General features: G+C 36.9%; 1 protein-coding gene across 8 annotated transcripts in view; it reads left to right on the forward strand.

Annotated features, from left to right (window-relative positions):
- Nucleotides 1–27310, forward strand: part of PARD3B (par-3 family cell polarity regulator beta) — a 997127-nt gene that overhangs the window by 118065 nt on the left and 851752 nt on the right. For 7 of the 8 annotated variants that reach the window (XM_053215665.1, XM_015074145.3, XM_053215667.1 and 4 more), the window contains exon 2: nucleotides 26475–26576. In XM_053215665.1, coding sequence (XP_053071640.1) covers nucleotides 26475–26576 — 102 coding nt within the window. Of the gene's footprint in view, nucleotides 1–430; nucleotides 540–26474; nucleotides 26577–27310 lie in introns of all 8 variants that reach the window. The other variant, XM_053215666.1, reaches the window with a different exon arrangement.

The raw sequence follows: 27310 nt of genomic DNA on the forward strand, positions 1-27310 counted from the left end.
CTCATGATCTTTGCAGACACTTAAAAGCTTTATAGATATTAAAATGCACTACCTTGGTTCCATTTCTTTGGGCGTATGTATAGCAAATGTCTAAGTCCTTGAAAGTTTAAGTAGTCAAGCCAGCTATCACATTGCTCCAGATGCTTTAGCATTCTCTGGCTGTAATAGCAGTATGGATATGCTGATCTCAGAAAATGCTAACTCCCCAATTTGCATTGTTAGACATGTTACTGCTTTATTGAGTGTTATCAAATGCTCTTGACCTGAAAAGTAATCAATAGCAGAAATTGTAATGTCCTATTACTTCACTGGAAGAATCCTAGTCATTTTGACAAGATTGGACAATTGTATTTTACCTTAACTTAATATTTGGCTCATAAAAGTAGCCCCAGGAACTCATTTTCTTCTGTAATCTCAACCTGTGCTTTAGGTAGCTGGCACTCATGAGAGGATCCCCTGAAATATTCTGTGTGAAACAGCTGGCTGGCCAGGAGTTTCTCACTCAACCACCAGTGGAACCGGACAGGGCAATCAAACAAGTGAGGTGGGCCGCATGAAGGCAATGGGAGGTGGTGGAGACTGGCCAAGAGGAGAGGGCACAGCGTTCCTGTGCACGTGCATGTGTGTGTGTTGTGTACACGTGCATATACAACACCGTGTCCGATCCAGCTGATTACACTGGAATGCAAGCCCACTTTTGACAGATTGGTTTTTTTTCCTCCCCCCAAGAGGAGCTAGAAAACTAGATTTCTATGCAAAACTTCCCATCTTTAAAATACTGTGCAAGTCAAAATAAAAATAAATTAAAAAAATACTGTGTAAGTCAAAACACTTCTATGGGTCAGGCTGTGGTTTGCACCATGGCCTAGACTTTCCTACGTGTGGAACGTGGTGTTGAGACCATTTTATCAGCAGCTTCGATACCTTTATACATTATTTAGTAATGACATTGAAATAACATCAATCTGTCTTTATAAACAACGGATACTATTTATGAAAAAGATTACAATACAACCACCTATGCTCAAGTCAGAGTTCCTTTTTGCACGAAGCATAGACTGACAACCATTACTGTATAATTCTGGCATTAATTCTGTCTTTAAAAATATTTTTTTAATGTTTACTTTTTTTTGAGAGAGAATGTGAGTGGGGGAGAGACAGAGAGGGAGACCCAGAATCCGAAGCAGACCCCAGGCTCTGAACTGTCAGCACAGAGCCCAACCGGGGACTCGAACCCACAAACCGCGAGATCATGACCTGAGCTGAAGTCAGATGCTTAACCGACTGAGCCACCCAGGTGCCCCAATGCCATTCTCTTTCTACTGTTAGAATATTCTGAGCTAAATCCATTTTCTGTCTATTTGGGGGTCTCAAGGCAATGTGGTTCTATTTGAAAAAGCCCCTACAAAATAACTCACCTCCAACTTTAAAGCACCTTGAATAAGGAAGAGGTGTGAAGTGTGTGCCCATTATTCTCAGTGAGGTCTGTAGATAATGTACTTCCTTTTCATCCGTTCCCCTTAGGGAAGATGCCATTCAACATTTTTTGGGGGGGGGTATTGGGCCTTCTAAATTATAAATTTCCATTGCCTGTGTTGTTTTCCTTGGTCTCAAGGTTTTTTCCCTTCAATCAATAGTTTCCATTTCAACCATGTTGATTATTTCAATTAACCATCTCCTTGCACCTGGTCTCTGCAATTTTTTAGAAAAGTGACCACTGGATACTTCAAGTTTCCTGAAGTGAAATGTCTTTCTTTCCCATCCCCAGCTATTAAACATTTAAAATATCTAAAAATAGCTATTTTATTGAATACCTATAGTTTGCCAGGTAATAAGCAAAGTTGGAGGGGAGTATGAAAATAAATAAGACATAGAAATGTATGCTCTTTAAAAAAAGATGCTAATTTACTGTTTTGTCAATACTGTTTCTGGAAGGAGTTCAGACAATGTATAATAAATCCTTAGTAGATCAAGCCAATGTCTAGTTAAGTGCTGATCTGGGCTCTATAAGGTTACAGAACTATATTTCTGAAGTGACTACTTCGGTACTAAATTTTGATCCCTTAAATAAGTTGCTGCTTTTTGTGTTCAGTGATCCCCCTCCCCCCACCACTACTATCCCCCCAGTGAAATTTTTTGTCTCATAATTTCTTTATAGAACATAAGTTACTAATTCGGCTAATGATTTCAATTGCATATTCTATAATTTCTAAAGAAAAATGCTTCAAAAATGTAGCTTAATCTTAATTCTGTATAAATTTAAAATACTGAATTTATAGAGCATGCAGTGTTGTTTTGTGGAATATGTCAGAAATGAAGACATTAATCCTCAAGTTGTCATACAATTTTGGGAGCAATTTGTATGAGTTTAAACCCTAATGTCCTTCCTTCCCAGAACCTGGATGCTTTGTTGTGGTTTCATGGTTGTGTGGATGTTTGGGCCAGGGCACATTGCCAACTAATTGCCTTGCTGTTCCTGCAGGTCAGGAATCCCCTTAGATCAGGCTAGTAATTGACAGTTACTGTTCCCAGTAAAAATTGGCAATTTCAATAATCTTCTAGGCACTCCGTTCCTCTTCAGTCGTACCTTTGTTGAGTTATCTTAGAAACAGGTGGTAAGCTTTCCTCTTCCCTCATCTCACTGGCACCCACATTCTTTTGAATGTCCCAGGAAAGGGTTCGCTCTAGATGGGAGTATTTAACTTTTCCACCAGCCATTATCCTAGTGCCGATGGATGATTTTTCCGAAATGCAGCTGTTGAAGGCTTTACTATCTCCCTAGCCCGCTGGAGCAAACCTCAGCTGCAATTTGCTCTCCCTTAAATGTCTTGTGTAGAGGTGTCTTGTGGTTTTATTTTTGTTTGTTTGTTTGTTTTTAATTTTCAAACCAAACACTTCAAGACCAGAGGCAGAATAAGTCATGATATTCAGGTACCTTTTCTCCGTCTCTATTTGGAACGTAGTGCTCTGCTGTAGGGACGTTCAAACATTGGGGCTCAGAACCTCTTTCCTCTCTTAAATCCTTGGGGACCTCAATGTGCCTAAGTTTATGTGGTTTATATTTATAATATTTTGGATTAGACGTTAGAATGGGTGCACCTAAAATATTAAAACTTCTTTCATAAATGAGCCCATTACATGCTAACACAAATAACATTTTTCTGAGAAGTAACTTTTTCAAAGCAAAACCCTTAGTGAGGAAAGTGCTATTTTACATTTTCACATCTCTTTAATGTCTAACTTAATGCAAGGTGGTTGGAATCTCCAGTCTCTTTCTGCATTTTGTCAGTTTTCATAGGTTCTTTTGGCTGATGTTTATGAGGAAGGTTAGAATTTACACAGATAATGTAGTTGGAAAATTGTGTATGTTACTCTTTAATATTATACCAAAACTTGACAACTTCTTTGTAAAGAAGAAACTGAAAACGTATTAATGAATTTTATATACTGTTAAATAAAAATCCATTGTTTATCTTGCATTTTGAATGAATTTTTTACTCAGATGATTTCATGGCATCATACATTGTCTCCTGGAAAATATTGGTAGATATTATGTAAATATCACCACAATTTGTTGTTGGTATCCGAATTCTCACACTCCTAAGCATCACCACTGATCTCATCAGAACTGTCTTTAAATATTGGGAAGCTGTCAAGCTCATGGTGGGGGATACAAGATACCCACAATTCTAATTTTTGTCAAAAAGCTGGAATTTGACTAAAAATCCTATCAGTTTCCCTTTAGGTGACAGATTTACTTTATTTTAAAAAAGTCTGTATGGAGTACCTGAAACTAATATAGCACTGTGTGTTAATGATACTGGAATTAAAATCAACTTAAAGTCTGCCAGATACCAAAGTCTGGAAAACCATAGTTTGTCTATCATTCTTTCAAGTAAAAATGTTCCATGGAAACAGCTATTTCAGCTTGCAACCTAATTGTACAAAGTTTTTTTTTTCTTTTTTTTAAAGAAAATTCTAGGGGTGCCTGGGTGGCTCAGCTGGTTGTGTCCGACTTCAGCTCACCTCATGGTCTTGGGGTTCATGAGTTCGAGTCCCACAGTGGGGGCTATCTACTGGTAGCTGGGAGCCTGGAACCTGCTTTGGATTCTGTGTGCCCCCTCTCTCTCTTTGCCCCTCCCCTGCTCGCACTCTGTCTCTCTCTCTCAAAAATAAATAAACATTAAAACAATTAAAATTCTATATGCATAAATATGCTTTATGCATATTTCCTATTTGGTCACATAGAATATTAGAGATGTATATTCAAGAGAGGAGATTTAATGGGGTGCCTGTGTGGCTCAGTCGGTTGGATGTCCGACTTCGGCTCAGGTCATGATATTGCGGTTCGTGACAAGTTCGAGCCCCGTGTTGGGCTCTGTGCTGACAGCTCAGAGCCTGGAGCCTGCTATGGATTCTGTGTCTCCCTCTCTCTCTGCCCCTCCCCTGCTCATGCTTTGTCTCTCTCTCTCTCAGAAATAAGTAAACATTAAAAAAAAATAAAAAAAAATAGGAGATTTAATAAAATTTGCAATGCTTATTGTTTCAGTGAAACTGCTTTTTTTAAGCTGGAAGTCAGTTGTGAAAATAAAATGAGTATTCATAGTGTTCAGTGCCTCTACCATTCTTCATGCCAAGGCATCAACAGTTTTACCCAACCTCAGTCCCAAGGGCAACATATCCTATATGGCAAATCTATAATCATGGAAGTAGTTATGACATCTTGGACTTCCTGAAAAGGTCTGGGGGTTTCTGACAAGTCTGTGGGCCAACTTTGAGAACTGCTGCTCTAGTGCACATGTTCTAACTGCGTAGGTTGCATTATGAGATGCTCACTCATACTAGAAACATCATTGTTGACCCATGAAGCAGAGCTTTGCTACTTTTCCTCCTTTATCCAAGCACCCAAATTAAGCAAATAGTTATCTTTACATTAACCATAGTTTAGTCATTCCTTATTTAAATATTATGGGAGTAAGTGGGATGAGCCTAGTCCAAGTTGGAACCTCAGTACCCTTTTTCCAGTCTGTTCCTACTTGTTGGCTCACATATCTGTTGCCATCGTTGCCCATCCTTTTATGAATGAGTTTCCCTTATCTTTTTGAGGTTCCCAATAGCTTATCCTGAGCTCTGCATTGAGATAGTTTTCTATTGAATTTTAATACTGTCTTGGCAAAAAGTTCAATCCTGTCCTCTGTTAGAGTGTCAGTACTTATTTGCTGAAGTGACATCTATACTGTGAAATATAAGGGTTAAGGTTAAGTCTACTTCTAGAAGCTACACTGTATTAAATCTACTGACTTTTTTACCAAATGAAGGAAATCATTTCACTAATTATTTGTTCTGATTTTAAAATGTGTGAATTGACCTCAGCTTGTAAATTCCAGGTGTGGTTCTTTTACTTACCAGCTCTTGAACCTTTTATGAGGTGTGCTATGTCTCTGAGCCTTATCCTCATCTGTGTACAAGTGTTAGTAATGTTTACCTGTAAAGACTAACGTCATTATGTACAAAGCAGCTACCAGAATGTGTCACGCATAGTAGATAACAACTGTTTTTAAAATTACAATTTATTAATTGGGAACTTAAGCCTTTACCAGTTCTAATTTTAGCGGTCACATCCATTGTCACTATTCTAGAATCAAATGGTGCCCTCAGAATAGTCGTTTTTTTGGACACATGTACATTAGTTGAAGTTGGAGAAAACATTAAGTGTACAAGTAATGGACAGCACATATAAAACAATGAGAAGTCTTATTTTCAATATTCAAACATGACAGACTCATGTTGTTCAAACAATAGGGTCCCTAATTTGGTGGAATTTTTATTTGATTCACAATCTGAGGTTAAAATTATTACTTTGACACGATAACCTTATTAATGACTTGTTCATTGGTTAGTTACATCAATGGACAGGTTTTATTCTGAGAATCTCTGCTTTTTTAATTGAGATAGCTTCTACAACATGCAACAATATTTGCATGTGTTGTGAAATAATCACCACAGTGAGTCTAGTTAACTTCTGTCATCATAGTTACAAACTATTTTTGTGATGAGAACTTTTAAGATCTAGTCTCTTACCGACTTCTAAATACACAGTTCAGTATTTTTACCTATAGTCATCGTGCTCTGCAGTACATCCCTGAATCTCAGATTCTTTATTCAAATCTCAAAGGTAGATGACAAGGCAGAAAATGTCTGGGGTGATAACAATGAATATAGAATAAAAACATCAGTTGCTTGTGCACAGACGCTAGATTTTTTTTTTTTTTTAAGAAAGGGAGAAATACCTATATTTCATCTGGGAATATCTATTGTGTTTGTGTATACCAAATGAGCTGTAGAAGTGTGGTCTGCGAATACGAAAAGCAAATAAAAATCTTGGCAGCTGGGGCACAACTATATGCTTGCCACTCTCCCTGTAAGTTAGTTATTAAAGGCAAACTTTTGATCGTTGATCTAATGTGGTGAAGAATGCTGATTTTCCTGTTGGACATGATAGTGAAAGGTGATGCAGCGTATAAAAGCACTTACAATGAAAGGATATTTTTATTTCTACTTTTAAAAATTGATTCTGGTTTTCAAGGAACTTTCCTTATACGCGCATATTGGCCCTGTTAAAATCTGTTTTGAAGAACTTAAGGCAAATAGCTTCTGAGAATTTGGACTCATTAGCAGGGCTTAGTCCTTTGGCTGTATTTCCTGATAATAGTTTTGTTGGGTATGTGAATGTCAGAGAGCAGGCATAGTAAGAATTTGTCTCCTCTGCTCATTAGTGAGTACATACAGGATGAGGTAGAATGAGGCAGACCAAGGACTAATCAGTGTATTTTAGCGCTCTCCCCTTTCTTTTTTACTTTTTCTTCTTGTTTATTGGGCATTAGTTTAAAAGCCTGTGTTTAATAGGAACTTTGGCATATGTAAATATTTGATGTGAGTATTTGCTGGGTTCAGTTTTCATTTGCTTTTTCATTGCCCTTATGAAGAAGACTGGAGAGGATGTCTGTACTGATTTAGAAATGTTAAGAATTTTGGGGAGTGGCTTTTCAGTATCCTGCAGTGTATTAATCATGTTTATGGCTGTGACGTTCTTGATATTTTTTTGACTTTGTTCTTTATGCCAGGCTTTTAAAATTCTTTGAAAAGTACAAAATGTCCCCACTTCATTGTTTTAAAAAATGATTAAAAAGTATAAAATTTTTGAAAGGTGTTGGTATAGCCTTGAAGGATAGGCTGTGGCTATTGACCATATGGAAGGCGGAGTCCTGTCCAGGAATGCCCCACCCTACAGCTGTTTGGCTCCCCTTGAAAGGGCTTACAGGGACTCCGCCAGCAGAATAAGGATATTCTTCCTGGCATGGCTCTTCTGTGCCATCTGGTTCAGAGCTGTGGCCCTACACCCAATGGCAGATTTTCTTACTTTGGAAGCAGTGAGCCACATTCTTCAACCGGTGGATAAAAAATTCCAACCATTCCAATTATCCATGCCTATGACTGCTTCTATTCTACACAGATCACAGAGCATCAAGTGCCAACTCTTTAGACCCAGACTCAGGAAAATTGTGCTATAATCCTGGCTCTGCCACTGGCCAATCTTGTGGCTTCAGGGAATCCGTTCACCTACTCTGGGCCTCAGTTTCCTCAGCTGCAAAATGAAACAATTTGATTAAAGTTCTTTTTTGATGAAACGATTTGTAACCTCTAACCGGTAATTTTCATATACTCATAGGAAAGCTGTATTGCAAGGATGTAGAAATTACTGGGATAAATAAGGTTTAGCACTGATGTTGAGTGGCACATTTCTTAACATGTTTCACAGGATATCAAGGACACTGGAGGAACATCCTGGGCAATGTGTGAGCGGTTACAGACTCTTAAAAATTTTGTGACTCTGCATTGGTCCTTGGACAGATGATTGTTTGGTGATTGTTTCCTGTTGTTGGCTGGTGCAGTTTTCCTTTCTTGATCTTACTCTGATCCTAACCATTTGCCTTATGTCTCAATAGGACATTATGCATATGACAGTCACCAGTAATTGAGTGTGCTGCTTGTTGAGCTCGTGCTGCAATTGTAATGCTGGGTTGGGCTCTTGAGTGGGGAAGTAAAGGAAGTATATTAAGGTGATGAAGACATTGCCTGTACACTTGAGAATGAAACATACATACAACTGGTCATAGAGGCAAAATGAAACCTATATGCGCAAAGTGTGAACGAGGTAACATAAGGGCTTTGTAGAGGGAAATTCTGGTGGGAGATTGGGGAAGGGTTTACATGTGAGATGAGGAAGTATCTGAGTTGGGCCTAGAGAAATGATAGCTAAGATTTAAATAGGGAGAGAAAGAAGAATGGTCATTTCAGGCAAGGAAGAAGAACTTTTTGGATTGAAGCAGCAGTAGGATTCTAAGTACATGACTTTAGGAAGGCCACAAAGTATTTGAAGAGAAGAGAGTAGATGTAGACAGACCATTGGTTGACTATTGCTGTAATGTGGACAAGAGAGGGTGGTTAACTTTACTAGGGAGGTAGTTGTGGAAGTGAGGAGGAAAAGTGGACAGATTTGAAGTAGATTTAGAAAAAAACAATTGACAGAATTTGTGGATGGATTTCATAGAGAGGTAAGGGAGATGGGTTTAGATGAATCCTAAACTTTTAGCTCACATAACTGCAAAAGTACTGTCATTCACTGAGAAAAGAAATGTGTAGAGGGTGAAAGGTCATGCATGTACTCAGTTTCAGCAGGTAGATTTAAGGCATCTATAAAGTATCTATGTTGAGATGTCACAGTGGATCTCAGTAATAAGTCTTGGTAGAGATGTGTTTGGGAACCATCTACTTAAAAAAATATGACTATATTTTTGGAGCAGTTTAAGATTCATGGCAAAATTGAGGGGAAGTTACAGAGATTTCCCATAAACTCTTACCCTCTCCCCTACACATAGCCTCCCCCATTATCAGCACTTACTAGAGTAGTACACTTGTTATAATTGATGAACCTACATTGCACATCATAATCGTCCATAGTCCACATTACGGTTCACTCTTGGTGTTGTCATACTTTTGTCCAGACATATAGAATGTACTTCTGTCTTTTCATTGCCCTAAAAATTCTGTGCTCTGCCTATTCATCCCTCCTCTGCCCCAACCTCTGGCAACCACTGATCTTTTTACTGTCCCTCTAGTTTTGCCTTTTCCAGAATGTATATGACATGGGAATCATATTGTATGTAGCCTTTTCAGATTGGCTTTCACTTAGTAATATACATTTAAGGATCTTCTATGTCTTTTAATGGCTTGATAGCTTATTTTAGTGCTGAATAATATTTCATTATCTCAACATACCACAGTTTATTTTATTTACCCACTTACTGAAGGGCTCTTGGTGGCTTCCAGATTTTGGCAATTATGAATAATACAGCAATAAACATCCACGTGCAGGTTTTCATGTGGACATACGTTTTCAACTCCTTTGGGTAAATACCAAGGAGCTTGATTACTGAAGTATATGATAAAGGTGTGTTTAGTTTTGTAAGAAACCACCGAAGTGTCTTACAAAGTGTCTGTGCTATTTTACATTCCCACCAGTGAATGAGATTTCATGTTGTTCCACATGCCTGTGAGCATTTAGTATTTTCAGCTTTCTGGACTTTGGCCATTCTAATGGGTATGTAGTGGTATCTCATTGTATTAATTTGCATTTCCCTGACATGATGTGGAACATTTTTTATGTGCTTTTTTAAATGTCATCTGTATATATTCTTTGGTGAGGTTAACCGTGAAGGTGTTTGGGCAATTTTTTAAAGTGCTTATATATTTTGAGAGAGCGAGAGAGAGTGAGAGAGAGCATACACGTGAGTAGGGGAGAGGCATAGAGAGAGAGAGAGGGAGAGAGAGAGAATCCCAAGCAGCCTCCATGCTCAGTGTAGAGACTGACACAGGGCTTGATCTCACAACCTTCAGATCATGACCTGATCCAAAATCAAGAGTTGGACACTTAACCGACTGAGCCACTCAGGCACCCCTTTGCCTTGTATTTGATCTTCGTGGGAAACTTCCGCTTTCTCACCACCAAGTATGTTAGCCGTAGATTTTTTGAAGATATTACTTATGAAGTTGAGGAAGTTCCTCACTAATCCTCCTTGCTTGGAGTTTTTATCACGAGCAGGTATTGCATTTTGTCTAATTTTTTTCTGCATTTATTGACATGATCATGTGATCTTTGCATATTGATGTGCTGGATTACATTAATTGATTATTAAACATGAAACAAGCTTGGCATACCTACAGTAAATCTGAGTCGATGGTAGCAGTGTACAGCTATTTTCATTCACAGTTGTTTTCAGTTTGCTAATGTTTTGTTGTGGATTTTTATATATATGTTCTTGAGAGAGATTGGTCTGGGTTTCTTGATGTCTTCGTCTCATTTTAATATTAGGGTAATGATGGCCTCACAGAATGAGTTAGGGTGTATTCCCTCTGCTTCTGTCTTCTGACGGTGATTTTAGAGAACTTGTATGATTTTTTAAAGACAATTTTATCATTTCTTTCTTAAATGTTTGGCAAAATTCATCAGTGAACCCATATTAACCTGGCGCTTTTTGTTCTGGAAGGTTATCAATTAACAGTTCAACTTAATAGATACAGGTTTATTTATATTGTGTATTTCTTCTTGTGCGAGTTGTGGCAGATTGTGCCTGCCAAAGAATTGGTCCATTTCATTAAGGTTATCAAACTTGTGCACATAGAGTTTTTCAGAGAGTTCTCTTATTTTTCTTCTAATGTCCAGTGGAGTTGTAGTGATGTCCTCTCTTTCATTTCTGATACTGGTAACTTGAGTAGTCTCTTTTTTCTTGGTGTAAAGAATCCGCTTGTATTTATTGATATTTCTCTATTGATTATTCATTGTCAGTTTCATTGATTTGTGCTGCAATTTTGTTGTTTAATTTGTATTTGCTCCTTTTTTCTTTAGTTTCCTGAAATGGAAATTTAGAATATTCATTTTAGATTCATTTTTCTTTTCTAATATGAATGCAATTGTATAAGTTTCCTGAAAGCACTGCCTTTGCTCCATTGTGTAATTTTTTTCTCTGATTCTCCAGGAGTCTTATATTCTCTTGACTTCAAGTATTACCTGTTTGTGTTGTTCCTTTCTGTTTTTTTTTTTGTTAGCCTCTGATTTCCATGGGGAGCCATAAATAGTGAAAAGTAGTAGAATCTTGGTATTTTGTAGTAGAACTTGGTATTCTCGCTGTGACTTTGGCTGTGCCTTTTATGTTTTGGACTCCGTCTTTTAGCATGTGAAGGACTTGTAAAAATTTCAGAGAGGAGTAAGAAAAAGTATACTTAATGAGGTAGTTATGAAGAAAATCAAAATTTTGGTTAGTTTTATATAGAAAAAAGAAAGCAAGGGATGATTTGATGATAAACTTCCATGTTCCATTGTGGAAAGAGGTATAAATAAATAAGCCTTCTTCCAAGTTTATGAAGCATGACTCACTGTTGAGGTGATCTAGGATCTAGTAATTTTTCCAATCTGAAAAGATTGAGTAAGCGCAATAGAGGAGAGAAAGTTCGGCCGGGAGTTCTTTCCCATTGGTAAGTGTGGCTCTAGAGATCAAATGTGTGGGCTTGACATAGCCTACTGGTGACATCAGATTGGCCTTCCTTAGCTGGCATCTGTTGTGATTGGTTAGTGCCTTTGTGCTTCAGGTTACTAAGTTTTTGATATACTTTAAGTTATCACTGACCCAATTTTATATTTTATTTCATCCCTAGATTTTCTATCTCTATTTCATATCTCTGTTATGTCTTGGACTGTTTCAAAACTAGTGCTGCTGGGTGCCTGAGTGGTTCAGTTGGTTAAGGAGCCAACTTCACCTCAGGTCATGATCTCGCGGTCGGTGGGTTTGAGCCACGCATGGGGCTCTGTGGCTGACAGCTCAGAACCTGGAGTCCGCTTCGGATTGTGTGTCTCCCTCTCTCTCTGCCCCTCCTCCACCCATGCTCTATCTATCTCTGTCTCTCAAAATAATAAACAAACATTAAAAAAATCCAAAACTACTGCTGCTCTTGGGTAACATTTGCTGGAATGTTAGGCCAAAAGTGAATGTGACCCAACATTTCATGATGGCTGGGCTTCTAAATTAACACTGAAAATTTCTGAACATGTGTCTTCTAGTTAGTTAGTTAACCTAAATTATAACCCTTTTTATTCCAAACACAACTCTTGAGATGGGTCTTCTGATGTACTAATTTTTATTCATATTTAATTTGGAGCAATAGAGACACTTTAAAAAAAGGCACTTAAAAAAAAGACAGTATAATGTATTTGACTCCTGGTTCTACGCAAAATTAAGACGCTTCAAAAAAAGACACTTAAAAAAACAACAACAGTATACTATATTTGACTCCTGTTCTAGGCAAAATAATGGCCTCCCAAAGTTGTTTACTTCCTTATTGTCAGAACCTGTGTATATATTATGTTACATGGCAAATGAGAATTAAGGTGGCATATGGAAATAAGATTGCTAATCAGTTAACTTGGAGATAGGGAGATTGTCTCGCATTATCCTGATGGGCCCTATGGAATCACAAGAATCCTTGTATGTGGGAGAATTAATCAGAAGAGGTCAGACTGGGCTGGCCATTCCTAGCTTTAAAGGTAGAAGGAAGGCCTTGACCCAAAGAATGTGAGAAATGCTAAAAAGGCCAAGGAACAGATCCTGCCCAAGAGCCCCCAAATTAGGAATTCAGCTCCACTGACAACTTGATTTTAGTCCAGCGAGAAGGGCATCAGACATGAGAGCTATAGAACTATAAGACAGTAACTTTAAGGTACTAAGTTAGTGACGATTTGTTCTAGGAGGAATAGGAAATGAATAGTATCCTTATTTATTACTATTGAGCTATAGGAAGTACTTCTCATATTCTAGATACCAGGCATTTATAATTTTCCTAGAAAAATTAGCCTATTTTCATTTTATCAAAGGCAACCATGCTCATTTTCAAAGAGAGTGCTATTTCTTGCCTGTATAAAATTGGGCACAATCTGTTTACCATTGAATGTTTTTATATCCACCTGCATTTTGTGACCATATATACATATATACACACATATGTGTAAATGTATATATACTATATATAGAAAATACTATAAAAATATATTTTGGAATAATTTACTATACATTTTTTGATATTGAGGTCAACTCTTATGACTTGCATATTAAAGTAACCTGACATTATTTTTGGCAAAAGGTAGACTGTAACAAGGAGAATGTATTTGAACATTCTTATTGGAATGTCTTAGGGGGTATGACATTAGCACCGTAAGGAATGACAGACAGTCATCTCCTGTTTGGTTCATCAGAGAACACGATTCCTTTGGCTGCCATAAATGTCAATACCAGCCATTGGCTTTCAACTTTTGGAATCTGATTATAGACAAAGTATGGTTATCATTACAGAGGAGAATGCAAATGTTTTCCACTTTGATAATGTATAAGGTAGAGATGACAGATATGGAAAGTAAAAGGGCAGAAGGGCAGAAGAGTAGGGACTGTGATGTTCTCTTTTACTCTGAGGAATGAAGAAATGCAGTCTTTAGATGATAGAATTAAAAATAGAAGTTTAAGTTATTCACTAAAGATAAAAGTAGCCTTTAAAGGACATATATTTGAATAACAGTATTGGGAGAAAGAAGGATGGGGAAATTGGAGGACTCTACTTAGTTGCCTTCATGATATCAAAGTCAAAAGGTGATTTCTGAAGTCATTGAGACTGTGAGAAGTGCTTATTTAGAGAGGAGCTAACATTTAGTTAGACTAAAACAGATGCCTAAAAGAGTTGCTCCTGGAGAATACCGTGGACCACCCCTCTGTACCGTTTAATTTTTACAATCAAAGTAATTCTTACACACGGTTTAAAGCAGGAGTTGGCAAACTCTTTTTGTAAAGAGCCAGATTGTAAATAGTTTAGCCTGTGCAAGCCCATATGACACCTCCGCGGTTGCAGTGTGAAAGCAGCCATTCAGATGCTCACATGAGTGAGCATGGCCGTGTTTCACTAAACTTAATTTACAAAAATGGATGATGGGCAGGATTTGGCCTGTGGCCCATAGTTTGCCCATTTCTAGTTTGAAAGGTCAAATAGTGCTAAAAGGCCCCAAACTAAAAACAGGGGTTTATGGATTCTCCCACCAGGCTGCTTCTAAGAAGCACCCACCCTCAACCTTTTTTTTTTTTTTTTTTAGCTGTCTTTTTTAGGTACTAATAATACCTTTTTTAGGTAGTAATAATTTTAAATAATTTGTGAACCAAGGGATGGCAGTGGGTTTTTATTTACAAATAAAGAACTTACTGCTATCTCTTTGTTCATCAATTTTTTATATCCTATTAGGGTACCTGAAAATTATAACTTTCTTATCCTTTTTCCGTTTTTCTACCCCATGGTTGCCCAAAATTGTTGGAATGTTTGGTCAACTCTATATTCAGTGTTTTTACTACAGTAGCCATGCAGATGTTTACTCTTCAGCCAATAACTATGATTCCTTCCTGTCCCGTACAAATTTTTGTTTTCCCTGAAATTAACCTATTTGATTTGCTTAGTTTTCTTTGAGTCTCATGCTTTCTTTTCTCTCCTAATAGTGGCAGAAAATGGCTCTGTAGTACCGTTTTCTTTAGATTTAAGTCTGCCATAAAATCTGACAATTTTGTGTAGTTCCTTGATAACCTCACTCCTGAAGCCCTTCATTGTGCTGATCCTGTCAAGATCCGTTGCTCCCCAAACTCCTGCATGGCTGTAATATTAATTGCTATCACTATTTCTTAGGCGGGCATTCCTTTCTCATGTCTTTGGTGTTGGGTCCTCTGTTTCCCGTATCTCTCATTTTGGAGGCACATATTCCCCTAACTGCCTATGAGGAGTGGCTGGGGAGGAAGACCACTAGCTTTCTGTAGTTGGATGGGGTAGCAAGACTCGAATGCTCTGAACATGGGGTACTTGTGTTCAGCTTTTCCTGCTTCCTTTCCTGTGCTTTCTGTGTTCTTTTTAGTTTCATCAGTGTTCCATCCATTGGATTCTGGAGGAATGGCCCTGTTGTTGGAAAAACAGAGTTAACAGTAGTGGGAATAGTATGTCAATACTTCTGAAAATCAGAGGCTGCTAATCCTTCACCATTCCTATGATTGCCATACTGAAAAGAAGTTTTATACACAGTGAGCAGGAATACAGTTGATGATGTCTTTATGTTTCTCTTAGAGCTACATGTTTTTATAAACACAGCAGTACCTCTTCTGATATAAATTAAAATTCTCTTTTCTATGTCTTGATTTCTTCAGTGATGAAGCATAAAACTTTCTGTGTTTGAATAAAGATCTGGAGTCCATCTTGGGTACTTGTAGAATACTTTAAATCTTCATTCATTTATATACATAAAGATACACACACAATTAACATTATCTGTCAAACTGTACTTTGGAATTACCTTACAAAGATGCTGGCATCATAGCAGCAATAATGGTGGGATTTAATTGGCTACATTCAGCAAAGCTTGAGTTGTATGAATTTGCATTCTCAAATTCCTATTAAAATTCATTTCATAGCAGAATGCTTTTTAGGGTTTCATAATAAATTATTTAAAAAGTTATAGCTTCTCCTTCTCTTTGGGGACGTGGCTGCTTCCATTCTTTGGCTGTGGGCTTTGCATTCCTTTGGACCACACAGGCTTCTAAAACCTTGGCATCCAGGTCTTTGGACTATAAAATTTCATTGAAAACAATTAACGGAAAACAGGATTTAAAAAAGAAAATCAGCTGTTTTCTTTAAAATTGTTTTGAAACACCGTATTTCAGCATTACTAAATTAGTAATGGTTTAATGTTTTGGAAGTATTTCATACTGGGAAATTTTTGAAATAGATGTGTCAATTAAATACAAGTACAATTTTTGTTAATTTCAGACTTTAACATTTGATTTTCCTGATAGACCTTTGATTTTAAGATTATAATGCATTTAATCCTGAAGATTTACATAGGACTTAAACTTTTATGCATTTAACTCTTAAATTCATAGAAAAAGGAAATTTCCATATTCTTGTAAAGTGAGTGTACTGTGATGATGTAGGCAGTAGGTTTTAAAATAATTAAAAATTGTCCTTAAAAAAAAGAACTTAAATATCTGGACCTTTTTTTCCTCAAATAAGTTTAGGTTAATTCCAGGATGAAAAAAAAATGAACCTTTAAGTGAACCTTTACATTTCTTTATACAAAGAAAACTGAGATTATGGTTACTTCACGAAACTGAATGAGAAATGGCATGAGGTGATTAACATTCTCTTTTAATATTTAGTTGATAAATGAAATAGAAAGTGAAGTATATGCCTTGATGCTTAAATATTTTTCTTCCTACTTGAAAAGGAGAGTAAGTAGTAGTATCAAAATTTGGATTATGAGATAAAATCGAAAACTTACCCTGGAATTGTTGGTGCTCTCATATGGAGACTACTTTTGTTTAAGATGGGATAGCACAAGCCAACCACAACCTTCTTTGTGGCTTCATCTTTTATTCTGGTGTCCCCGCCCCTCTCCCCCAGTAAGATGGGAGGACCGGTCTCGGTGGTCTGTCGATAAGAATCCGCTCATAGCCGGTGGATTCCTATGAGTTTCTGAACTCGTGAATTTACTAGTCAAGGATTGAAAACCCCACATTTGGGGTCGTCAGTAGGGAAGAGTTGTTTTAGAGTGAGAAAGTAGCCTATTTAGTACAAGGTACGTAATATAAAATTCTCAGGTTTTCATTTTGTTTCTCTACCAGAGTAATTCTGTTACCTAGGATTGTAGAAGACCCCTTTCTTTAAATCTGTTCATAAATTAGTGAATTTTCAGGTTACACAGCAAGACACAGAATAACTGATAGATTGAGACATGTAAAATTTGTTTTGCTCAGACTTTCTGCTTGGAGATGCTCTATAACTGTGGAATCATGCTGAACTTCTGAAAACTTTTTTTTTTTTTTAATTGAAGTATAGTCGATGCACAATGTTACATTAGTTTCAGGTGTACAACATAGTGATTCAACAGCTCTGTACATTATGCTTACGAGTGTAGCTACCATCTGTCACCATGCCCTATTACACCATCGACTCTATTCCCTATGTGGAAAACATTATTCTTATAATACAGAAGAGATTTCTTCTTGCCAGAAGCTCTCTAACTTTAGGTTCAAAGCCCCAAGGAACTTTGAGGTTCTAGATGCTGTAGGTTTGAGAGTCAGAAGGGCTCTTTAGGATTATGTAATTCTCACTTCCATAAGTAATTACATTACATATATAATTCTCACTTACGTTAGGATTATGTGTAATTCTCACATTGTCTGCAGTATAATCCAGATAATTTATCTGGTGCTTAACTGAAAATACAGTAATTTGCCAGTCCTAGTTGAAAAGCAGGTAGTGTTAGACTCAAGAGAGATGTTTGTCTCCGATATGGTATCTCCCTGAGAGATTACCAGTGATAATCTTGACAATAAGAGATTTTTGTCTGATAACTTGAAGAGCCCAGTGCCCCATAAACTGTGGTTCTATGTTTGAAATAGCAAAAACATTTTCCTTTGTGTTCTACGGTTTAAACAAACCTAAATCATGTCTTAAGATGAATGAGCTGACCTTTTTCCATTCACCCATATTGGTGTTCTCCAGTTCGCTAATGACCACCCCTTAAATTTTGAAGAAAATACTATAAATGTGGTGTGTCCACTTAGTATAGAATGAGATTATTACTTGCTCTGTTTTGGACACAGTACTATTATCATAGCTCACGATAGTGGTAACATATTTAACGTATTTGTCACACTGTTGACTCATTTAAGCCTGTGGTTCATTAAGCCTCCTCTCTGGGTCTTATAAGTTTTGAATGATTGATGGTCAGTAAGCTATGTTTTCTGTGGGTGGGGGAACCCAGCCTCTCTGTCTTTTGGGACTGTTACATTCCTTTCTTTTATTTGCCCTAAGATTTGTTCTTATAATTTAAGGAAGCTAGTTCTAAACAGCTTTTTTAGAGGTCTTGTTTAATTATTTGTAGTCATGGTCATGTGTGAAGGGAACCATTATGTATTTCAGTTTTAAAAAGAAATCCTATTTTTTGAAGCAAAGAGTCCTTAAATTATGAAAAGATTTTTAAAGTATACCACACATACAAAAAAGTGCACAAGTAAGTGTAGCCAGCACATCAAGAAATAAACCATGACTCTAGAAGCCCCTTTGTGCCCATTTTCCACTCATTGCCCTTTCCCTCTCAAGGGGTAATCAGTCTCCTGACTTCTAACGTTATGAAATAATTCTGCCTGTTTTAGAGCTTCTTGATGGAATCAGTGTATGTACTTTTTTGAGTATTTGACTCCCATCAGTGTTACGCTGTGAGATTCACCCATATTGCTGCATAAAGTTGTAGTTTATTCATTCTTGTTGATATTTAGTACTCTGCTGCATGGACATGGTGCTTACTCATTTTACTGGTGATGAATATTTGGGCTATTTCCAGATTTTTAGGTTATTAGGATTTCTCTTATGAATCTTACAGGACATGTGTTTTGGTAATTCTATATACTTGCTTCTGTTGGATATATATATATCTAGGAGTGGGATTGCTGAGCTATGCAGGATGTTTATGTTCAACAGTTTAATAAAATGTACACTCCAGCGATCAGTGTCTGAGAATTCTGGTTGGTCATAACCCTAACTCATCCTTAATCAATTTGGGGCAAGATGAACATCTTCAGAATATTGACTCTGTTAATCCTTGAAACTGTTCTTTAGTTTTTTGTAAAAATTGGTAAGTTTTAGCATAAAGGTTTTATGCATTTTTGTTAGACTTATTCCTAGATATTTGATTTGATGATGCTATTATAAATGTTGCTGTTTTTTAATTTTTGAGTTTTCTGTTACTGGTTTGCCTTAATTGTAGGTTTGCCTTGTTTGCTAATATACTTTTTATTGTGAATTGGTGGTGAATAGTCTCAAGTGAATCCATTGTGATCATCTAATTTTTATCCTTTTTTCCTTTACTCATTAGGTGACTACCTCAGTTGATTTTTGAATTTTAAACCACTCTTGCATTAAGGGAGTAAATCCTTTACGTATATCACTGAATTTTGATTTACACATATTTTATTTGAGATTTTTTTCATATTTATCCATATGCAAATTTTTGTAAATTTTATAATTTTTGTATAATGCCCTTGTAAGGCCTTTGTATCCAGGTTACATTGTCCTCATAAAAAAGGATGGGAGAGGCGCCTGTCAGTTAAGCATCTGATTCTTGACTTAGGCTCGGGTCATGAACTCACAGTTTGTGGGTCCCAGCCCCGAATCGGGCTCTGCGTTGGCCTTGCAGAGCCTGCTTGGGATTCTGTCTCCATTTCTCTCTGCCCCTTCCCTGTTTGTGCTCCCCCACGTCCCCTCTCAAAATAAATAAAAATACACTTAAAAAAAAGGGATGGGAAATTTCTTCTCTTGTAGTTTCTAGAAGTATTTGTATGAGAGTGACACCCTTTCTTCCTTAAACATTAGGAAGATATTATCTGTGAAGTAATCTGAGTCTGGTTCTTTATGGGAAAGTTTTAAAATTTAATTGTTGTCTTTGTATTTCTGTTTCCTATTTTTGGCCAGTTTTGGTAAGTTGTATTTTTTTCAAATGTTCATTTCATTGCCAATTTTATAGGTCTAAATTTTTACCATATATGTTTAATGGCTGTAAAATCTAAGATGGTATTGCTTGTCTTTTTCCTTGATAGTGGAAATTTGTGTGTTTTTTCTTTTTTGTTTGTTTTTTGATCAGTTTTGCTAGGTATTTGCCAATTTTATCAAGCCTTTCATAGAACCAACTTTGTTCTATTTTTTCTTTTTATTAAATTTTTTTCAATGTTTTTATTTTATTTTTGGGGGGGAGGGTGAGAGCATGAATGGGGGAGGGGCAGAGAGAGAGAGAGGGAGACACGGAATCTGAAGCAGGCTCCAGGCTCTGAGCTGTCAGCACAGAGCCCGACATGGGACTTGAGCTCACGAACCGAGAGCTCATGACCTGAGCCAAATTCAGACGCTTAACTGACCAAGCCACCCAGGTGCCCCTATTTTTTTTCTCTTTGTTTCCTTCCCTCTGTATTTGGGTTTGAATAGCTCTTTTTCTAGCTTCTTGGGCTCAGCTTCTCTTTTTTCTCATATTTGCATTTAAGGCCATAAATTTGCCATTAAGCACTGCTTTAGCTGCATCTCATAATTTTTTGTATGCTGTTTTAATTATTCTATGTTAAGAACTATTTTTCAAATTGGATTATTTGGAACTGTATTTCCAAACAGCCTGGAATTTTATAGGTGTATTTCTGGAATTGACTCTGACTGTGATCAAAGAACATATTCTCAGTGATGCTGGACTTTTGAAATCGGGTGTATATTCCATATGCACTTGTAGAGAATGTTTTTTCTAATCTTTATGGATACGATGTCTTATATGTATGGAATATAAATAAGTTAGGTCCCTTTGTTAATTGTGTTAGTCAGGTGATTTATATCTTTGTTTCCTACCAAAAGTCTCACTGTGATTTTGGATTTACTTTTAAAGATTTTTTTTTTGTTCTTCAAGATTTATTTAAATTTCAGTTTAACACCCATTATACTATTAGTTTCAGGTGTAGAATTTAGTGATTCATCACTTACATACAACACCCAGTGCTCATCACAAGTGCCCTCCTTAATACCGATCACCCATTTAATGCATCCCCTCCCCTCCAGTAACCCTCAGTTTGTTCTCTATAGTTAAGTGGATTTGTTTATTTATTTATTTTGTAAATATCTGTCCATTTTGGCAGCATATGTATTGAAGTTAATCAAGTACCTAGGTTTAGAATTGCTTCCTTTCCATTGGATTGATCCTTTTATCATCACGAAATGTTCTCCTTTACCTTTAGTAATGTTTCTTAAAGTCTCCTTTATCTGACATTGGTATGGCTATATCAAGTTTCTTTTGGTAGGTTCATAGATTTTTAAAGCTGGAGTAAATTTACAGGTGGACTTATTCACGTTTATTTTTTATATAAATTGAGGTTTTTAATTCTGTTGAGTTTGCTGGGTATTACTTTCAACCCAGCATAAAAACCTTTGTTGCAATTCTAGTTCTCTTGAGTTCCTTAGAAACATGATTAAAATGGCATCACTTGTGTTCCTGTCATACTCTTGGTTAATCTTTTTCAGGAAATTAGAGGCATATTCTGAAGTCAGGGCCAGCTCATAATATCAAGATTTGTTACTTCCTTTTCTGGCTTCATTCTGTCCTTTCAGTTGTCAGTGCTGCTCTGCTAGGCTTTGCTCAGGCATCGTTTTCAGGAACTGCTTTTTCCCTACACTGTCTGTGGTTGGTTATTCAGAGACTCTTGCTCTGTACCTGTCCCCAAACAGTCTCTACACTTGTTCTGACTACTATCTCCTTCCTGGGTGCTGGTGTTCTGGGGCACCATACTCTCTTTTGGTCTGGAGTAGTTGGGAGAATAACTGCAGAGGATTATGGTAGAAGTAGTTAAAGTGTGCATGGATGAAAACCTTCATAATTCTCTTTTTAATTTCTGATGCCTCAAGCTTCATCTCTGCTCTGAGCAGGAAGATCTTTTTCCATTTCTTCTCCATTTAATTTCATGATTATGAGGAATTATGTTCTGAAGCTTCTCTCACCTGGAAAACACTGGACACACTTAGGGAAATATTTTGGGGCCTTCCATTATTGCCCTGTCATGTCCTCTACACTGTGACTTGCATGTGCTGCGTTGTGCAGAAGGCCAGAGAGCCTTCATGTTCACTGTGGATGAAGAACTAAGGGCCAGAGTAGTGATGACTTGCCCGGATCCATTTACTTAAGTAGCAACAGAGATGGATCTGATCCCCTGCCTTATTCTTAGGCAGTTGTGATTTTTGTTAAATTTTCTTTAAGTTTATTTATTTTGAGAGAGAGAGTGAGTCAGTGAATGAGCCTGAGCAGGGGAGGGGTACCAAGAGAGGGAGATAGAGAGAATCCCAAGCACACTGATAGTGTGGAGCCTGACATGGGGCTCAAACCCAGGAACTGTGAGAGCATGACCTGAGCCAAAATCAGGAGCTGGACTCTTAATGGACTGAGACACCCAGAATCCTCTGTTAATATTTTTTAATTAGTAAAAAAAAAACCCCAACCCTTATTTGCTGTGTTTAAAAAACACATTTTGACTCTGCTGTTAAGCATTTACCCTTGGGCAAGCCCGTTCACGTGCCCATGCCTTGCTTTCCTCATCTGTAAAATGGATTGATAACTATTTCATGAGGCTGTTTGAGGTTAAACAAGCTAATCCTATAAAACTCATCGTACATATAGCACCTGCCCTATAGTAACCACTAAAGTTATCTGCTTTGACGATGCTGACGATCAAATGGTGAAATGTCATTTTATGGATATATTTCACCAAATTCATGAAATTAAATTCTACACAGAAAATATTTAACTTTCCATTAACTTTTTTTTTAAATTTTCTTTTTTTTTTGAACGTTTATTTATTTTGGGGACAGAGAGAGACAGAGCATGAATGGGGGAGGGGCAGAGAGAGAGGGAGACACAGAATCGGAAACAGGCTCCAGGCTCTGAGCCATCAGCCCAGAGCCTGACGCGGGGCTCGAACTCACGGACCGCGAGATCCTGACCTGGCTGAAGTCGGACGCTTAACCGACTGCGCCACCCACGCGCCCCATCCATTAACTTTCATTTTGCAATTGTTCTTGTATTCCAACAGGTACAATTATTTGTGTCACAACATGAAGTCACCGAAAAACCAGTTGCATTACTGAGCTCTGTAATTGTCACCACTGCTAAATACAGCTCTTTTCCAACACTGGCTCGCTCTTTGTAGTGCTTGCCTCACTTTTGAACCTGCTGCCATTGCAGGCTATTTTTTCTCTTTTTTGGGCCAGACGCATTTAGCTTAGAAACATCCATGTCTTCTCTCTTTTGATGATTGACACCATCTCAGTGCTTGGTAGTCACAGCATCTTAGTATCTGGCTTCTCAGTCTAGTCCTCCTGATATTGCAGGTGAAAATTATTATTCTTCAGAACTCTGGCTAATAGAGATTTTATAAGGTATAGGGTCAAATTTCATGTCTTCTACCCACAGTGAAGGATATTTGTTGCTGTTAATATCTGTGCCTATTTGGAACAATTTCTGCATTGATTAATTACAAGTTTCCTATAATTGTGGTCTTTCCATAATGCATATATTTTTGTTTCCTTTTCCAATTCATCCTTGTGGCTATTTTTAGTTTTAAAGTTCTAGTAATATTTAAGTATGTATTATTTAAAAATAATGATAAGAAACTATCAGAAATAGAGGAAGCAATGTGTTGTATGTTATTTTTTCAATACTTTAAGAACCTAGGAGTATAAGTTCTAAGATTTATTGTATAACATTTTTAGTACAGATATTTTTGAAATAATTTAAGTTTTATGTATTACAGATATTTGTGCAATAGAGAGGTAAATTAATGTCATGATCCTGAAAAATACAGTAAACTTTCCCAAATGATTGTGTGAAACAAGATGCATATGTGAACATCTTTTCATATTTGATCAGTTTTATTCCTGATGGTCATAAAACTAAGTAAATGGAATGCACAATCTTGACTGCAAGGTAATGGTTGAATTTTTACATACATAAAGGAGTCAGGGTGAATTTATGGTCTTATAATGGCTGTTGGTTGCTAATATTGTATGTATATTCTTAAAGTGATCTATAGCACTATGGCGAAAATACCGTGGGGACAAAATCACAGTTGGTACGCGCTGGGTTTGTTGATTTACCTCCCTTGGACATGTAAAATATTAACTGAGACTCCTTTCATATAACTTGTCTGTTTTCGTTCAGAATTAGATGTGTGCTCATCATTAGTCTACTCTTTGCTAGAGTGTATAAAATGGCAGTGCCAAAGTGAGATGGCAGTGTTAGAGTTGCAAACAGTCTTTTTATATTCTGGCCCATGTATTTCACTTAATTTTTTTTTGGATTGAATATACTATTCCAAAATGTATCAAAATAACTTTATTACTTGATTTAGTTCTGCAAAACTGTCAAATCCTGTACTCTTTTGAATCACAATTAGTCCATTAGAAATAAATGTCTTAGTTACAACTCCTAGGGCTTATTTTCCAGAACGTCCTAGAGCCGGACGTGTGGGATAGCAGAATGCTGTGGGACTTAACGGCCCCATGGAGCTGCCTCTTGTCTGCTCCCTTTGCTACTGATCAGATCCTGTCCTTCGTTACTTCCTGAGTTTCCCTATTTTAAATTGGAGTGTTTGGTTTTCTTCTTTCTGTTCCTACCTCTAGGCAGGAAAACAGGCATATTTTAATTTACACTGCAATTGTTGGGAGTAGTTGTTTACTTCAATCTTAGGTGATAAAATCTGCTTTTACAAACGTAGCATGAGAAAAAAGCAGACAACTTAATAGAGGTCTTTTAAGTAATTGAATATGTAAAAAAAAAAAACAAACTCTTTATAATACATCACCTTTTACAAACATGGTCAAAATCAACAGATTTCATCTATAGTGTTGTAATATATCAAAACCCAACTCAATGGACATTAATAGAAATTAATTAAGTTGCACTCCCTTTGTAAGAAGGCAATTTTTACAAGGAAATGTAATGCCCTGTAGATTTCAATTAGAAGTCCTGCGTGTATTTGGAAAAACTATGTTGCTCGTAGCATGGCCATAGCCAAAAGACTGAATTCCCAAAGATGACTGGGGGAGCTCTTTCTTTTCTGTACGGTCCAGTGGCTGTTACATAGTGTTTGCCTACTCTGGTGTTCTCCTTATTTAGAATCTAGTCTGTTGTACTTAGCTTACCTTTTATAGCACGTTGACCTTGAGTTGGTTTAGATCTCTGATTAAAGAATCTGACCGATGGGTGTGCTTTGCTATTCTTACCTGGTTATACAGTGGCTGCCTTTTTTTTTTTTTTTTTTTTTTTGGCAATCTCTCAGGGCAAGAGAACCAGGCAGTTAAAGTTTCCTAATCATTAGTGTTTCTACCTATAAGTCTAATATTAGATGCAACGAAATTCCTTTCATTTTACTTGGAATAGCTTGTCAGATACTTGATAGAAAACTTAATTTTGAAGTCAAAAGCCTATCTAAGAAGAATTCCTTTGGATTTTTTAAGCCTATGACTTGATCTAGTCAGATTACTGAAAAGCTATGTTCTTGGGTCACATTTCTGTGTCCCTCTGAATAGATGCTTTAAAAGCTTTACTCTTATTTAATATAGTATGCCCTTGCCTTTTATTAGGGAGTGGGTAAAGGGGAGGCTCTGTGACAATCATTTCTATTAGCTTTTGTAATATTGCAGTTGAATTCTGTGGGCTGTGTTAGTTCTTCTCCTTTATAAAGATTCATTTGGTAAAGGCTTAGGGCTTTATCCTAGAAGAATTTCCTTCTTGTAAACTGGCACGTTATTTGTTTTTTGTGTGCTTTATATAAAGCTCAAAATTTTCCCACTTTGAGAAGCTTTCAGAGAATCACAGAGCCAAATCGATGATAGCTTGGGTATTCTGTAAAAAACTTACTAATATTTTTCTTCATTCATTGGCTCATGTTCTTGTCTCATTATTATGGTTGGCTTTCATATCTTTTCTGGAAATAGGCAGTATGTAAATAACCCAATGAGCTACATCATCTAATTCTGAGTTCTAGCATGAGTATGTAGCCACATATAGAATTAGGAAAATAACTTCCTTTTCTTAGTCCTTACATTCCTGAGTAGGTTTTTTAAGACATTACTTGGAAATCTCCTAAAGCACTACTGTGGTTGAGTGAACTGTTTCAGCTCCAAACCCAGTTCGACTTGCCACCCTGTGGAGCCCTTGCTCCAGATGTCATCTCAAATCTTGGAGTTGAGGACATGCATACAGCCTGGAGATTTAAAAAGATGAAGAAGTCAGTGGTTATCCCATTCCACTTGATAGATTGTAAAGTGATGATTGCCATCAAAGATTTCTGCCCTTAGATTTTTTTTCCTCCCCTACAGCTTTGAGAATCTGAGTGTGAATTTCTAAGCCCATTTCAGAGTACCCCCAAGAAGACGTTTTTCCCCCCAAAGTATTCTTGCGATTACCTTGTTTGAAGTTATAAAAACTTTCTTGAAATTCCTTCTCAAATAACAGTGGCACTTTATTTTTGCATGGTGATTTATCTTCCAGGGTAATTGATGAAATATGTATACTTTGATTTACTGATTTACCTGAAATAGGATAAAAATACCAAATGTTTATTGAAATAAAGAGGTAACATTTATTTATGGTGTTCAAACATTTTATTACTAGGGCCTATTTTTAATGAGTCAACTTATTATTTTTTAAAAAATTAAAATGTAGTTTTAAAAAGCTCGAGTCGTGAAACTTGTTGATTGTTCTTCCATAGGATCCTGGCTACTGGGTGAAGATTCATCACTTAGAATACACGGATGGAGGAATCCTGGATCCAGATGATGTTTTGGCAGATGTCGTTGAAGACAAAGATAAGGTAGATGACTAAAACTGTTCCTCTTTGTTTTCCTCTTTAGAGCTGTGTGTTTCCTAGAGATTGAGATCCTTAACAAACTCATGTGTCAGTTATTGTTAAAAGATACCATCTGTTCAGGTTTCACCTGAACAGCCTATAAATCAAAGTTCTTCATCAGATGCTTGGAAAAACTTTGTCAAGGTTTGGGAATCTGTTTATGGTGGCCTAATTAGCAGACACTTCATTCCCAAGGGTTCCTCATGTGTCTTAGTAAATTAGTGTCAGGCTCTGAGGCTGTTGGAGCTTTCATTGCCATTGTTGGCTTTGGGGTTTATTCTTGGCCCTTGCTAAATATTCAACTCAATGCCTGTGATTTGAATGTGTTTCAAACTAGAGAATACAGTGGGGAGAAAAGTCTTACAAAGAACTATGGTGAAATTTTTTATTTTTTAAAGCAGCTGGCAAACAACGGTTTTTTGTGATAGTCTTTGTTTCCATTGCTAAAGTAAAACAAAAAACAAAAAAACAAAAAAGACCACTAAATTGACTATTGCAAAAAGGTTGAACATATTTTGCCAACTATTTGAGAATACTCCCACTGCAAATGTCTTATTTTAGTAAGATTTTTCTTCTGATGGTAAACTGGAAAATATGAGAATAAACTGTTCAGTTGCCACACGCAGGATTTTTGCTGTTGAGACACATTGTATATTACATCTGTGTTGGGCTCCTCTTAGCAATGGTTGAGGTGTCCT

This window comes from Acinonyx jubatus, chromosome C1 (assembly GCF_027475565.1).
Source record: "Acinonyx jubatus isolate Ajub_Pintada_27869175 chromosome C1, VMU_Ajub_asm_v1.0, whole genome shotgun sequence".
In the NCBI taxonomy this organism is placed as follows: Eukaryota; Metazoa; Chordata; class Mammalia; order Carnivora; family Felidae; genus Acinonyx; species Acinonyx jubatus.